This window comes from Phyllostomus hastatus, unplaced genomic scaffold (assembly GCF_019186645.2).
Source record: "Phyllostomus hastatus isolate PE091 unplaced genomic scaffold, TTU_PhHast_1.1 phas_contig_29, whole genome shotgun sequence".
NCBI classification, from domain to species: Eukaryota; Metazoa; Chordata; class Mammalia; order Chiroptera; family Phyllostomidae; genus Phyllostomus; species Phyllostomus hastatus.
Window position 1 is genome coordinate 47,399,707 of NW_025333835.1, and position 14,775 is coordinate 47,414,481.

A 14,775-nucleotide genomic window follows, 5' to 3' on the forward strand; every position below is an offset into this window, starting at 1 on the left:
TTCCCGTTAATGGGGCGTATCCCACTGTTTGAGGGCTGTGTGTGAAGCCGTCACGAATAAACCTTGGCTCTCGGGCCGGCCCGCAGTCCCCCGAGCCCCACCAGCCGGGGCCGCACCTGCGGTCTCCCCCTGAGGACTCCTGCACCTGTGAGTCTGGTTGTGCGGACACAGCTCCACCCTTCAGACTGTGTCTTCCTGCCTTCAGCAGGTTTTGTTTTGTTTTTTAACAAAACATAATTCTATTTCAACGCACAACTTCTGTGCAACTGAAACATAAAAGAGCACCACACGAAAAGAATAAGAAAGAAGATTCATTCGCAACACGTGACAAAGGGTGGCCGTCTCCGGTCATAAACGAGCTCTCAGAACCCAGCACTGGCCCACGGGATCCACGGCGACCGGGAAGGGAGCCAGCGAAACGGCACAAATGACCATTAAAGAGGAGGAAAGCGTGACGGTGCCCTGGCTGGGGTGGCTCCGTGGACTGAGCACGGACTGTGAACCAGGGGTCGCCGGTTCAATTCCCAGTCAGGGCATGTGCCTGGGTTGCGGGCCAGGTCTCCAGTGTGGGGGCCGCATGGGAGGCAGCTATGCATGGATGTCCCCCCCCACCTCCCTTCCCCTCTCTCTAAAAATAAATAAATAAAATATTTTAAAACTTTTTTTTAATAAAAAAGAATGCATGGTGGCCGAGCTGACCCGTGACCCGAGAATGACTTCTCTCGGACACCACGCTGCCGGTAGAGACGCCACTGTCCAGTGGTTCTCCGCTCTGGACGGCGCCGCGCGGCCCGAACCGCCGCACGGACGCCAGGACACAGACCGTCTACAATGGGGGTGGGGGACACGACAGTTTGTCATTTTCTCGCTGGAGACAGACACGCCCCAGAGGGCGGCAGACACTGACGGGAATGGGCGGTGAGCGTCCAGGTCAGCCCGGCGGGCGGGAGGCTGGGCTGTGGTGCCGTCTGTCCCCGCGGTGGGGCCCTCGAGGGCGCCCTCGCGTTCCTCCGTGTGCTCGTGGCCTGTTTCCTCCTGGTCCTTAGAGCGAGCCTCTGCCTCCGTTAGCTGGGCTCCAGCCCTGGCGTTGCCGGGGGTGTATGGACGTGGGGACGGGGTGAGGCAGGCAGGGCCCCTCCACTGTCCTCTGAGAGTCCACTCAGGTCCCAGCCTTCCCTGAGCCTGTGCCTTGGGGTTGGGGACAGCCCCTCAGGAGCCCCACCAGGGGGTCTGACCCGCGGCCCATGGGCCCCGTGCGGCCCAGGATGGCGATGAATGCGGCCCCACATAAAACTATAAATTTACTTAAAACTTGGTGAGACCTTTGTTTGTTTTTGTTGATGTTTACGTATTTAACGTGTGGCCCCAAGACAACTCTTCTCTCCCTGTGTGGCCCGGAGACGCCACGAGGGGAGACACCCCTTTCCCGGCCCTGCCACTCCCAGTCTGTGCCCTGGACGTCCTGTCCTGGCCGCCTGCCGCCGGCTGGCTGCCCTGCAGGTCACCCCGCCTGAGACCGGGAGGTGGAGGAGGGCTGCTGGGCTGGAGTCCCCCCTCCCGCTGGGAAAGGCCTCGGCACGGCCCTGCGGGGAAGGCCCTCCTCCCGGGTCAGGGCGCGGGGTCTGGGCGGCACCCCCGGGGGCTCTGCCCACTCGCCCCCCGCGGGGCCCACGGGGAGGCCGCCCCTGCCCACGCCCTGAACGCGCAGTGTGGCTCCTGGAGGAGCAGCCTGTAGAAGGACAGGCCCCCCTCTCACGGTCCAGCCCCCGACCCTTACGGGGCCTGAAAGGCTTCTAAAGGGAGGGGAAGGGGGAGAGCAAGAGAAACCCCGATGTGAGGAGCGTAGGATCCCCCACGGGGGACCAAACCCGCCCCCCACCCCCGGCGGTTTACGGGACGGTGCTCCAAGCCGCTGGGCCGCACCGGCCGGGGCGGCCAGGGCGCGGTTTCCGGCCCCTGGCAGCAGCTGCTGCTGCTGCGGGTCCACGTTGTCACACTTCTCGGTCTCTCCGGTTGCAGGGAAGCTGCCTGCCCCGCAGCCTCGGGCGGGGCAGGGAAACCACCGATACTCCGTCCGCCCAGACTTCCCTTGTCGTAAGGGTGGGAACGACCACCTCTAAGGCCTTACCTGTGCTCTGAAAAACCACAACACCACCTTTCCCCGCCCCGGCACGGAGGTGTGCGGTATGTCCGTGTCAGCCCAGGTCCCGGGCTGTGACCTTCAGGAGCGCCCCCAGCCCCACCCCGCAGCCCTGCTGCAGGGCCCGGGCCCCCACTGTTAGCCCCCCAGCTGGACACTTGCTGCCTGGCCCCTGCCAGCACCCTCCGTCCCCAGTGCGCCAGCGAAAGGCTGGGAGGCGCGGCCCCCAGCTGACCCCTGTGTGACCCCAGTGAGTCGCCTCGGCTCTGAGGGACAGCTGGACCTAGTCCTTGGGATGGGCTTTATATGGCACAAAACCTCCTGTGACCTCCAGGGCCCCGTGGAAGCGAGAGGGTCAGAAATGACTGGAGTTGTGGAGATGCCCGGCCGGGCCTCTTCCCCCACAGAGCCAGGCTGGGCCGCCTGGGCAGGGGAAGGCGGCCTGTGAGGGGTGTGGAGGGAGAGATGGACAGAGGTAGACGGGGCAGCTGGGGCTCAGGGGACGCAGAGGGTAGCCACACCCTCTGCCCCGTCCTCCGAGCACCGTGCCCGGCCCGCCTCTGCCACGGCCCCTACCCCCACCCCACCCTGGTGGCTGCAAACCAGGACCTCCTGTGCTGGGATCGCCCACGCGGCTTCTCGACCCAAGAGCCACGGGGCCAGCGGCTCCTCCCGGGTGGGCGCAGCCCCACTGGGTGGGGGCGGGCGGTCACTGCAGAGCAAGGCCTGGGTCACCCCGGTCGCTGCCCTTCCCGGAGCTCTGGCCTGGCCGGGTTGCCCCCCACCCCTCCAGCCAGTGTCCCTCACCGCCCCCCAGGACACGCTCCCTGAGAACTTCCCCGAGGCGACACCTGGCCTCGGTGGCTCTCCGGACCCGGGGCTCACGGTTGAGAAGGAAACCACGCACCGGCTTCCGCCATCTCCTTCCTTCCACAAGTGTTTACTGGGCACCGGCTCCCCTGGGCACGGCACAGAGTGACAGGGCCTGCCCTCGGGGGGGTCTGAGCTGCTGGCGGGGGACACAGGCTGGGCCCCCAGGGGACTCAGGCGCCTGTGCAGCTGCAGGAGGGGGCGGGCGAGGCTCTGAGACGGGCCCTCCCTGGGGGAGCTCAGGCGGCTGGGACCCACCTCCCCCACCCCACTCCCCAGGGCAAACGGCACACGCCAGCATTCTGTCCTCAGTCTCTGGGTCTGGGCCACGAGGGCGACAGCTGCTTGCAGCCAGGAGGCTCCGTGACGATTCCGGGGTCACCAAGGGCGGGCCCGAGGGGAGGGGTGGAGTGTGGCTTCCCAGGAGGGCTGGCCCTGGCTGTCCTCGGTGGGGCTCCAGGCCGGGAGTCCGGGTAGGAGCGTCTGCACCGACCACACGCTGCCTGCGCCCGGCACACAGCCGGCCGGCGAGGAGTTTTCACCGAGGGCTGCTCACCCGACAGCCGGGACAGGCACGCCTGGGGTCTGGCGCGTCGCCGTGTGGACTGCCACCGGTCCCCGGCCTGTGCCTCTTCCGTGCTGGCCGGCCCCGGGTAGAAGTCCTGTCCTGGGCTGCCTGCGGCAACCCCCCCTTCGCGTCCCACTGCGGTGTGTCGGCAGAGTGGGCCCGCACCTCACGGCCCGCAGGGCCAGGACGGACGCCTGCCCCCCCTGCTCTGAACGGTCCGTGGCTTCGGGGGAGGGGCCGAGAGAGACGTCTGCTGTTCCCCAACGCTCTGCGCCGCGTGGCTCCCCTGACGGTGTGAGCTGGAAGGGCTGGCGAGGCGGCGTTCTCGGGGGCGATCTCTGGCAGACCCGTGGGCAGCCCCTGCTGGCCAGGGCGGCGGGCTGGGTCGCGAGGCTCTCGCTGGGAGGGAGCTGGCCCGGCTTCGTGTTCCCACGGAGAGGCCCCTCTCCCGAGGGTCCCGGGACACGGCGGCTGCTGGGTCCGCGGCGGAGAGCAGGCTGGGCTGGGGCTGGCGGGCACTCCCCGGCTCATGCGCGGGGGGGGGGGGGCCCTTGCCTGTCGCCCACTCCCAGTGACCCCCCTCCCCCGAGTCTCCGAGCCCACACTCTCCCCTGAGTTATCCTCACCCCTCAGGAGGACTCACGGGCTCCTGCCCCTCCCGTCCACAGTGCGAGCTGCTTCCTTCCCGCCGGCCCCAAGTGCCCACGCCTCTCTGGCTCCTGGTAGGAGGAACCGCCGGGCACTGCCGCCCCTCCGGCCGCCTGGCTCTGGGCTCCTCCGAGCCTTGTGGGGAGAGGTGCGTGGACACAGTCGGAGAGAGCCGGCCGCTCCCCAACTGGCCTTGGCCGAGGGCTGCCCGGCCTGGTCCGGCTGAGCGCGTGGCCTCCGGCCCAGGTTCCTCCACAGTGAAACGCCCGGCCCCGCTTTGCCCCTGAGCCGTGCCCCTCCCACGACCCCCAGCACAGTCGCCGCCACAGCGCAGACAAAAGGTGGAGATTTGGGTCTCAGGTTCTCCGGAGGACTGCGGCCGCAAAGACGCCGCTCCCGGTGACTCCTGCAGGGCTGTGCTGCCTTGGGGCTCCCCGCCGGCTGGCCGGGGGGCCCCCCACTTAGGGCTGGCTGCAGAGGAGGCCTTGGTGGGACAGGAAGCCGCAGCCGCTTCCACAGCGCCCGCGGGGCAGACTCTGTCCCCTGGCTGTTAGAGGTGAGGCCCGTGGCTCCTGCCGCGCCCAGCGGAGCTACAGGGGCTGCGGCCTCGCAGAGGCCCGGGCCGGGGCAGGCCGCACCCGGGGCTGGTGCAGGTCCAGGACCAGGCCCGGGCACTTGGGGGCCTGTGGGCCGTGGGGTGGGCCTGTCGAGGAGGGCCGGCCACAGGCGGCAGCCCCTCCAGGAGGGCTGTTGGGCCGGTCCTGCCGGGGGAGGGGCCTGTCCCCCGCCCAGGGCCGCCTGCACGGCCCACCGCCGGTGTCCTGCCCGGGGGGCTGCACCGTGCGGGGCTCGGGCCCAGACCCCAGATGGATCTGCAGGGCGGCCACCTGGGCCGCACAGCCCGCCAGGATGGGCTCCGCTTCCGGGGGGCTCCCCCTGAGCCCCGGCCTCCGCCAGTCTCGGGGGCACCCCGAGTGCCCGGGCGGCTCCTGCGAGTGGGGCCAGGCAAGAGGGGTGATGACCTTGTCTTTGCCAGGAGCGTCTGTGGCCGCAGACGCCGCAGCCCCCGAGGGGGAGAATGAACCTTCCTGGTGGCCTCCTGCACCGGCCTCGCCGGGGACCGGCACGCCCCTCACGGCCGGGTCCCGGGGCCGGTGGCTGGGCCCCTGCGCCACCGCTGCTGACGCCTCGCTCTCCCCAGCGAGCAGGCCCGCGGCGCCCGAGTGCACCCACCGCTCCTCCTGCCCTCCGGGGGCCGCACCCACGGCAACCCCGCCCTCCAGCTTCCCGGGACCCGGGCCTTTCCTCTCGGGGCCGGCGGGTCCCCGGAGGCCGGGGCCGCGGCGCAGCCAGTTGACGACGCCCATGGTGACGGCGAGCTCCGTGTCACAGAGCTTCAGCAGGCACTCCTTGCCCTTCCAGGAGCTCTGCGAGAAGCCCTGGCCCAGCAGGTCGGGGCCCGGGCCCGGCGCCAGGTTCTCGTCCGCCCCCACGTGGAAGCTGCACATGGACAGGGGCGCCCCCGGGGCCGGCCCCGACAGGCTCTCGGACACGCACAGGTCACCATCGTCCAGGCCGGGGCCGGCGGGGCCCTCGCTGGGGTCGTAGAACAGCTCGTAGAGGGCGTCGCCGCTGTAGCTCTCCCGGGGGAAGGAGGCGGTGGGGGTGCCGGGGCTCGGGGCCCCCGGCCGGTCTTCCAGGCTCGGGGAGAAGGCGTCGTAGTAGCCCTCGTCGCTCGTGGACACCGACTCCGGCTGCTCGCTCTTGGGGGTGCCCGTGTCGGTGGGGCTGGCCTTGGAGCCGCCGAGGGGGTCCCTGCAGGGCCACAGAGGGAGCTGGGCCGGGCCCGCCCCCGGAGCACCCTCGGGCCGCGGGCCCAGCAGGGCGCGCCGCTGCTGCCACACGCAGTGGTTCACGCTGTCCCAGAACCGCGCCAGGTCCGACACCTCGTTCTGGGCCGGCGACGGCAGCTGGTCCTGGGCAGGGCCCCTGGGCGCCTTGCCGTCGGAGGCCGGCGGAGGCCGGGCCGCGCCGGGCAGGCCGGCGTCCAGGATGAGCGGCGGCAGCGAGCTCTCGTCGGCGAAGATCTCCCCGCAGCCCGTGAGGGAGTCGAAGCTCTTCAGCGAGGCCGCGTCCTCACACAGGGCCCTGCAGAGCTCGTAGGGGGCGTCGGGCGGGACCTCGCCGTCCGACAGGTCCTGGCACGCGCCCTCCGGCCCTGGGCCCTCGCCCCAGGCGGCCAGGGCTGGGCCCCGCCACCCTCGGGCCTCGGGCGGGCTCCCGGGGGAGGGCGGGCCCTTCTCCGCGCCGGCCAGGGAGGCCAGGTTCTCCGTCTTGTTCCTGCGGAGGTGGAACAGGTTCCGGAAGCACTTCTTGGGCCTCTTCAGGGAGATCCTCTTCCTCGGGAGGCTCTTGGCCACGGCCGGCACGAAGGGGGCCTGTGGCACGGAGTGGCGGTAGTCGATCATGCGCGGGCTGCCCGAGGGGCCCGGGAAGCTGGCGCTGCCCACCAGGTGCCCCGCCGCTGAGGCTGCCCTGCCGGCGCCCGGCGCGCTGTCCTGGGCCTTGCTCTTCCACACCAGCTTGAAGGGGGCGCCCCCCTCGGGGTCAGGCTGCGCCCCCTTGCTGGAGCCCCGGGGACACCCGTGGGTGCCGGGACCGGTTTGGGGGCCCCTCTCGCCGGGGGCCTGCTGCCGCCCTCCCGGCGAGACCGAGCGGGCGCCCGCGTCGTCCTGGGCAGGGGCGGGGGCCGCGGGGCCCGGGGGCTTCTCATGGGCGGCGACGTGGGGGCTGGACTTGATGAAGGTCTTCCCTCTCCTCAGCTCCATGCTGCCCGGCGGGGGCTGCTGCGGGGAAGCAAAAGGCACTCAGTGTCCCCGTTCCAGCCCCGCCGACCCCCTCGGTGGGGCGGAGCCCTCCCCGGGGGTGGGGGTGGGGGTGGGGAGGCAGCAGCCCACCTGCTCACGTTCCAGCCTTCCCAGGCCCCTGACGCCCCGAGAGGCTCAGCCGCGGACCGCAGGCAGCGGCCAGGCCCCCAGGAGAGCCTCGGGGTCAGGCGTTCTCGAGTCTGGGGTCCCTGGGTGCACCCCAGCACCCTCCCAGAGCGCGGCCAGCCCAGTCAGACCCCCGTTCCGAGGCCCAGGGGGCGAGCGGGGGGCACCCCCTCCCTATGGGGACGCCCACGGCCCTTGTAGGCGGGTGCAGCAGGGACTTCTGGACACGAGTTGCCTCCTTCACCTAAGAGACAAGCCCCAGGCCTCCGCTCCGCGCCGGGGGAGGCACGCGGACCGCCCTCCAGGCCGGCCCCACCTGCTGGGGGGCAGGGGGGGACGGGGAGGGGTCCGGAGGGGGCAGGGACACAGGGCTGGGACGGACGCCACCAGGCGACACCAGCGGAGCGCCTGGTGGTGCGTGCAGAGCTAGCCCCCGAGCGAGCTGGAGCAGCGTGGCCGGAGGCCAAGGCCGGCAGGCGAGCTCCAGGCCAGGACCCGGCAGATGGAGGAGACGCGGGACGCCGTGGGCCGGAAGAGGCGCCAGGTGTCACCTCCTGTGCGGGGCCTGACCGGAGGTACTGACGCGGGGACACGGACCGCCGCCCGCCCGGGGAGGGCTCCCGCGCCCCGCCTGGGTCTGGGGTGGGGGAGGGGCCCAGGGGGCTCGCAGAGGTCCGTCCCGGTCCCGGGTGCGGGGCTGGGCGGGTGGTGGGAGAGCAGACAGGGGAGCGTGGGCCGGGCCGAGAAGGGCGGCACCACCCTGAGGTCAGGGCAGCCCTGTGGGGGTCGCCGAGGGGGCGGGCGGGAGCCGGGGCGAGGGTGGGGTGTGGGGGTGGTGGGAGACCGCCCCCTGAGGTCTGCGTAGAGGGCGGGAGGAAGTGGGGGGGGGGGCTCCAGGCCGGGCGAGGGGGACTGGAAGGAGGCAGCGAGTGGGCTGAATGTGCGTGTGTGCACAGATATGTTTATACAGGAACACACACGCATGTTTACACACACACGCGTGTTTTTATAAGGCCTAGACGGAGGCCGAGGCTCTGAGCGAGGGAAAGGGCTGTCCAGCCAGAGGGTCTCTGGGAGGAGGAGCTGCCCGGCCTCGGCACCCCGGGGCAGAGGGAGGAGCAGGCGGGGGTCACAGTGGGGCTGGGGAGACGCGGGCAGAGGCGGGGGGCGGGGAGGCGGGCCGACGAGGAGGGCCTGTGCCTGGAGCTGGTCTGGGGGACGGGAGCACAGTCCCGTGTTAAACACGCCGCCTTTGGGGCGAGCTTGGAGGCCCAGGCGGCCGCACCCAACGAGGGCAGCCGCCCCCACCGCGCGCTGACACGCTCAGGCCGGCCGGTCTCCTCCCTCCTGGGCCACGGTGGCCTACACGTGGGCCCTTGGTCGGTCGGTCGGGGGCACGAGGGGAGAGCGCGGGGGCGGGGGGGGGGCTGGTGTCTGACTCGGCACAGGTTGTGCCTGAGCTCCCCAGGCTCTGCGGCCTGCACCCCTCGCACACCCACCGCCCACGGTGCAGACGCCCATCAACGGTGAATGCACTAATCCAGTAATAGCCGTGTCTTCGTGGGGGGGGGGTTTGGAAAGCGAGTGGAAAGGAAGACGAAAAGCAAGCGAGTAGCTGACACAGGCGTGGACACCGGCACCGGGGCTGGCGTCGTCCCTGCGGCGGGGATTTCGGAGACGGTCACTGCAGGAGCTCCGCTGAACATGCCCTTCTCTGTTTTCGGAAAACGTCTTTATCGCCACGCTCTCGGAAGTGACTTCTGGCAGGCGCGATAAAGACGATCTCACCGAGTGCAGAATTCCGCAGGCACAAGGACGAAGGTGATTCGTTTGCTGTTGACCTCGATAAATAAAATGCCCGGTTTCTTAACGACCGGAACGGCTAACCGAGTTAAAACCGTGAACGGTGGGAAGTTCCAGTGCACCTGAACTCAGACAGTGACCGCTCACCATAGCTGTACGTGGCCGGACTCGGTCGCTACCGTGGCCCAGCCTGTGTCCTGAGCTAATGTGACACCTCGCCAGTTGGGACAGTGAGCGCTAGGGCCCAGAGCAGTGACCCGGAGACTTGCAGAGTTCTGGAGCAACCGAATGAAATCCGGGGTGTATTCCGCCCCCCGGTTTCCACACATCATATCTCTGTACTACTTCCTCTGAGCCTGACTCTTTGGAAACATGGGGTCTGGATGGGACAAGAGCAGAGACTCCCTGAGGGTCAGAGGGTCTTAGAGGGTCTTAATGGAGACCGGCTGACCGCCCCCTTCCACGACAGCTTCGGGGTCCGAGTGGACTGGGCGGGACAGCCAGAGGCTGCCGCTGCTGCTGCCTCTGAGAGCAGAGGCCGAAGGTGTCCAGGTCCTCAGTGGCCACCGCCACATTCCGCTTTGGGACCCCGCAGCGGCACGCCCCCGCAGTGGGGCCCAGCAGGAAGCTGTGAGGCACCAGGCAGACCCGTCGCCCCCGCCCCGCCCGCCCCTCGTGGGGGCCCCTCGGCTGTAACCCTCCCTGGCCCCGGCCCCTCACTCTGCTGCTCGCCTGGTCCTCTGGCCCCTCAGGGAGACCGAGGAGCTCTCAGGGGCTCCTGACTCCCGCCACGGCGGTCCACAGCCACTACTTCTTCAGGTGCAGGGGTGACGTTCTGCAGACGTCCTACCCACACAGGTCCGCCTGCGCTTCCTGAACGGGAAGCTGGGTCTGGGACCGTTCACTCTGCGGCTCACCCCGGCGGCCCGGGCAGCAGGCCGGTGGGGTGGGGCTGGGTGGTGGGCACCACAGCCACGCCTGGCCTGAGGCAGCAGCGAGGGCCCTGGCCTTCGTCCTACCTGCCGTGGGGACCCAGACGGGAAGGGTGAGTGACGTGAGCCCAGTGCCGGTCCTACCGGATTACTCCGGCTGCGGGCGTGACCGGAGGGGAGGCCGGAGCTCAGGGTAGCAGCCAGAGCAGTGCCCGACGGGGAAGAGTGGTGGCCGGGGCGTTCCTCCCCACCCCCGGGCACAAACCTTCCTTCCCAGCCCCTCACACAGGGACGCACGCGCACAGGTTCACTGCACACGGGGCAGGTCACACCACTGGAGCGGCTGCTGCTCTGCCTGGTGACGGACCGCACAGCCTAGGTGTCCCTTGCCCCCTCGGCGGGGTAACTCCGTGCCCCTTCCCTTTGTAGCGTGACAGTGACCGGGTGTTCCACGGAGCTCAGGGAAAGCCTGAGACGCAGGTATGCCCTAGAAACGGGGTCCAGATGGGGAGATTTTGACCCCTGGGTTGGGCGAGTGTCACGCTGTCCCCGGCCCCGCCCCCGCCATGCAGGACAGCCGGCGCGGGTGAAGTGCAGAGGGGTGGGCGGTGGTAGGCAGGCAGAGGGCGCTCAGGGGAGACCCGTCCAGGGATGGGGGGGGGGCTGGGGTGTCGGGGTGGCAAGCTAGGCAGGGGTGCGAGGTTATTTCTGTCGCAGGCTGCCCGAAGCCTCTGACGGATGACGTGGAGGCCACTGGGGGAGGGACAGCCCTGCTGTTCCGGGTGGGTGTGGGGGAGGGAACAAAGCAGGGACGGGATTGGCAGTGGGCATCTGCAGGTCACCCCACCCCCACGCTGGGGAGACAAAGGGTCTTTGCGGCGCGAGGTTCTGGCCCAGCTCCCCTGGGGGAGCCTTTGGGTGGTCCTGGCTGCCCCGTCGGGAGGATGGAAGCCACGTCTCCACTCCTACCCGTTCTTTCCCGGCTCCCGCACCCGCGACCGCGGGCCGAGTCTCTTCCCCTTCCCAGCCCAGACCTGCAAGGGTCATCGCCCCAGACCCGGGACCCCAGCCATCCGGGCAAGGCACCATGCGGTGGAGAGAGTGTGGACCTTGGTCCCTCCCCGCGTGCCTCCGTGACGCGAAAGGACGCGCAAAAATTCCCAAATCACCCTCCACCCCCCTCCCCCCGGCCGACATCCTCGGGGCCTTGGCGACTTACCGCGGGGGCCGGCAGTGGCGCAGGACGCGGCCTCAGCCGGGCCTGGAACCGCGCGGACGCCGAGCCGCGCGCTCAGCACCACGGCCAGCTCCCAGCGCCGCGCGCCCCCGCCGGGGCGCGGGTGGGGGCCCGAGGGCCCGCGTCCGCGCGCCGCCGCGGGTCCGGCCGCGGGCGGACTGGGGAGGGCTCCCCGCGGGAGGGGGGTGGGGCGGGGCGGGGCGGGCGAGGGCCGCGAGCGCACCGGTGGGAGAGGTGACGCTCCCGGGGCGGGCGCGGAGGCTGCGCCGGGGGCCGCAGCCCGGATGCGCCGCCGCCGCCGCCCTGGCCCCACAGGATCTCGCTTTGTTCGTGTCTCTCCGCGTCTCTGTCTCCGCGTGTCTCTGCCTCCCGCAGGGACGTGGCGCCGCGTCCCTCAGCCCAGCCGCCCGCGCCCGGCAGGGACCGCGGGCCGGAGGTCTCCCGTCGCCCCGCCCTCATCCGCGCGCCGCGGTCCCAGCGCCTCGCAGCGCGTAGGCGCAGGTGTCCGAATCCCGCAGCCCCGGGCCCGGGCAGGGTGAACCCCAACCCTCGGAAGGGCGCAGTCACAGGGGGCCTCGCCTCGAGTCCTACCCGGGATTCGGAGACGGGGAGCAGGCCACCCTCGGGATGCAGGGCGGTGTTCCAGAACCTTCTTTACGAAGTGCCTCTCTTGGACCCGATGATAGCATTAATGGGGACGAGGGGGGCGCTTCCCCCACAGGTGCTCCCCGCGTGGGGTCTGCGGGCGCCGTGGCCTGCCGCAGTCTTGGGGGAGGAGCAGAGACGGTGCGCCCCCGGAGCTGAGGACGGAGGGTCCGCGCGCTGGGGGGCGGCCATCGAGCAGGGACTCGGTGACTGCCGATGGCTCAGGAGCAACGCCCGCCCGAGCGGGGGGCGGGGGGGGCGGGGGGGGGACAGCGGGAGCGCAGGGCCGGGGCCAACGCCGCGGCGACCCCAGGGAGCGCCGTAAGTGGGGCGGGCAGGGGCCGGCCCCACGCTGCAGAGACGAGGAGGGAGGGGTCGCCCCGCCCGGGCTTGGGCCGAGGGAGGCCCCACGCAGGTACCGGCTCTGGGGAAGGACAAAGGCCACGCCTTTCCTCGAGCCCTCGGGCCTCCTCCCCGTGCCCCTCTCACAACAATTAATTAGTGAATAACTTAATATTTTTTAAAAACCTGGAGAAACAAGGCGTCCACGTTGGTTCGGACTGGCTTTGCCGTGACCCATGCGCCGTGTTTGTAATCAGCCGGCCTGAGGCTGCGGCGCGGCAGGCCCCGCCTCCAGCGAGCACCGCCCCGCCTTTGCGTGAGCCCCCTTCCCCCGTTTCTCGCAGTTGAGCTCTCTTTGCCCCTGTTTAGGCCGCCTGTCTGTATGTGCTTCTGCGGATCAGGTGGACCTACTCGATCCCTAGCTTTGGCAGGGGGCCGTGTGTAGTAGGTGTGGGGGACGGGGGGCGGGGGGGCTGTAGCTCAGGCTCCCTGATCCCCCGAGTTGGGTGCTCCCGCAACGCCCCTCTGTGGGTGAACTGAGCCCTCCCGTCGTCACTGAGTCCAGATGGCTGTTGGCCCAAACGCACATGAGGATCAACCCCCAGCACAGCGTCCAAAGCTGCCAGTGGGTGCTGGCCACCCAGAGGGGCCCGCCCAGCAGCGTCTGGTGCCTGCGGAGAGCCCCTCTCGAAGTGCATGGGGTCCTGCTCCGACGGGGCCGAGGCCCCCCGCAGGCACGCTGGGACTGACCCCTCTTGGGAGGGACTCCCGTGCAGAGCGGTGCCAGACGCTGCCCAGGGCTGGCCCTGGGCCACCCGTTTGGGGACACAGCGGGATCCACAGCGTGTGGCTGCCTCTCGCACCACACGAGTGCGTGGAGTGGCTGCGGTGCACACCACAGCGGGCTCCCACCCGCACCGAGCCTGGGGACCCACTCACCCAGGGACTGGCCTCCGCCCGCCTCCGCCTGCTGGCTGCCCCTTAGGCCCCTGCATTAATGGAGGAGCCTGTGGCGGCCGGTGGCTTTCTGGAGAAAAGCCCTCGGCGAGTCAGCCTCGGGCAGAGGTTGGGTTCGCCAGACCCGCAGAGCTTCGGGTTTGCGGCCGGTGCGGGGTCTGAGGCCGCTTGGCAGAAGCCTCAGGGAACACCGAGGCCAGGGGCCACCGGCCCGAGATCTGAGGACCTCTGTGGTACGGCGAGGCCACAGCGAGGCCAGCAGAGGTCACCAGGCCCAAGCGGACCAAGGTCTGGCCGTGTGAAGGGAGGGCGGGCGAGGGAGACATGCCCCCCACCCGGGGCCGCACGGCCAGCCGGCCGGGCTCTCCTCGCACAACGCCTGCCCACTCCCAGCGGCCCTCCCTCGCCGCACCCCTGGTGAGCGGCTGTGCACGAGAGTTTCTGTGCTGGCCTCTGCAGGGCTCCTCGCCGAAGCCTGTCTCTCCCGCAGACAGAGTCCCCACTGGTTTTCACACCACGTGTGCTGTGGGCCCCTCTTCCCGGCCCCGCAGCTCTGGGCTGGGAAGCTCTGGGTGGGGTTAAAGCCCCGAGTTCCTGCGGGGGGGGGGGGAGCCCTTGCAGCCGAGCTCAGGCGCGCTGCGGGGGCCGGTCTGGCCCTTTTCCTGTCTCCGCCCTTCCTGCCACATGGCTTCTTCTGAGAATCTTGGGGTACAGGACTTCTGTTCAGCCAGCCTTCGGGTGACGGTTGGGGGCTGATGGTTCTACATTTTAGCTGGGATTCCAGTTCGGTCCTGGGGAGGGAGCTGAGTGCAGCTTCCGCCTGCGCCCCCGCCCTCTTGCCCTCCCCCGGGGGCAGAGGGTGTCAGCCCCAGGCCCTGAGACATAAACACTGACCGTCAGCTTGTGGGGCCAAGGTGTCACGGCCGCCCCGACAGGAAGGTGTGTTCAAACCCAAAGGTGAGGCAGGCAGTGTCACGGAACGGAGTGGAATCTGGCGCGAGGTCAGGTAAGGGGAGAGTGGGCTGCGGTGGAGACACGGCCCAGCAGTTCCGCTCCCACTGTCCTTCACGACCGGACCCCGTCACAGGCTTTTTCCGGCCATCGCTCGGGTGTCAGTGACGGACAAGACTCGGGGACACCGGAGGCAGCAGAGCGGGGGCCGCCCTCCCGGGGTCGGTCCCGTGAGGGTTGATGGCTCGCACCCGGTCCTCTCACCAGCGCGACACTCGGCCGAGTCGCCGCCCCGTTCCGGCCGTGGCCCACCCCCCGGAGCGTGCGTGGCAGCTCTGCAAGGAGCGCAGGCCGTGGACGGCGGGCAGGCTTGCTCAGGACAGGGAGGTTGGTCCAGGGTCACAGCGTCGACCCTGCAGTGAAGCCCGGGACACCGAGACAGAGTGGGTTTTGCCCACACACCCGTCTGCACACGTAGGAACCAGCGGCTCCTTCCACTTTCCACCCCCTTTGTTATTCCTGTGGTTAGTTTCCATTCTCACCCAAGGGTGTGTTTGTTGCTTTTAACGAGAAAGGAAGGAAGAGAGAGAGAGAGAGAGACATCGATGTGAGAGAAAAACATAGACTGGTTGCCTCTCGTACACACCCTGACGGGGAATCGAACACACAGCCTTTTGGTGTATGAGACA

The 14,775-nt window shown here is 69.8% G+C and overlaps 1 protein-coding gene across 1 annotated transcript; it reads right to left on the reverse strand.

Moving 5' to 3' along the window:
* Positions 1–4,816: 4,816 nt before the first annotated feature.
* Positions 4,817–11,928, reverse strand: AMER3 (APC membrane recruitment protein 3). Its single transcript, XM_045839050.1, has 2 exons — positions 11,783–11,928; positions 4,817–7,072 (listed from the first exon to the last, which is right to left on the reverse strand). The coding sequence occupies exon 2, from the start codon at positions 7,052–7,054 to the stop codon at positions 4,817–4,819; it is 2,238 nt and encodes a 745-aa protein (XP_045695006.1). The 5' UTR covers positions 7,055–7,072; positions 11,783–11,928.
* Positions 11,929–14,775: the final 2,847 nt, after the last annotated feature.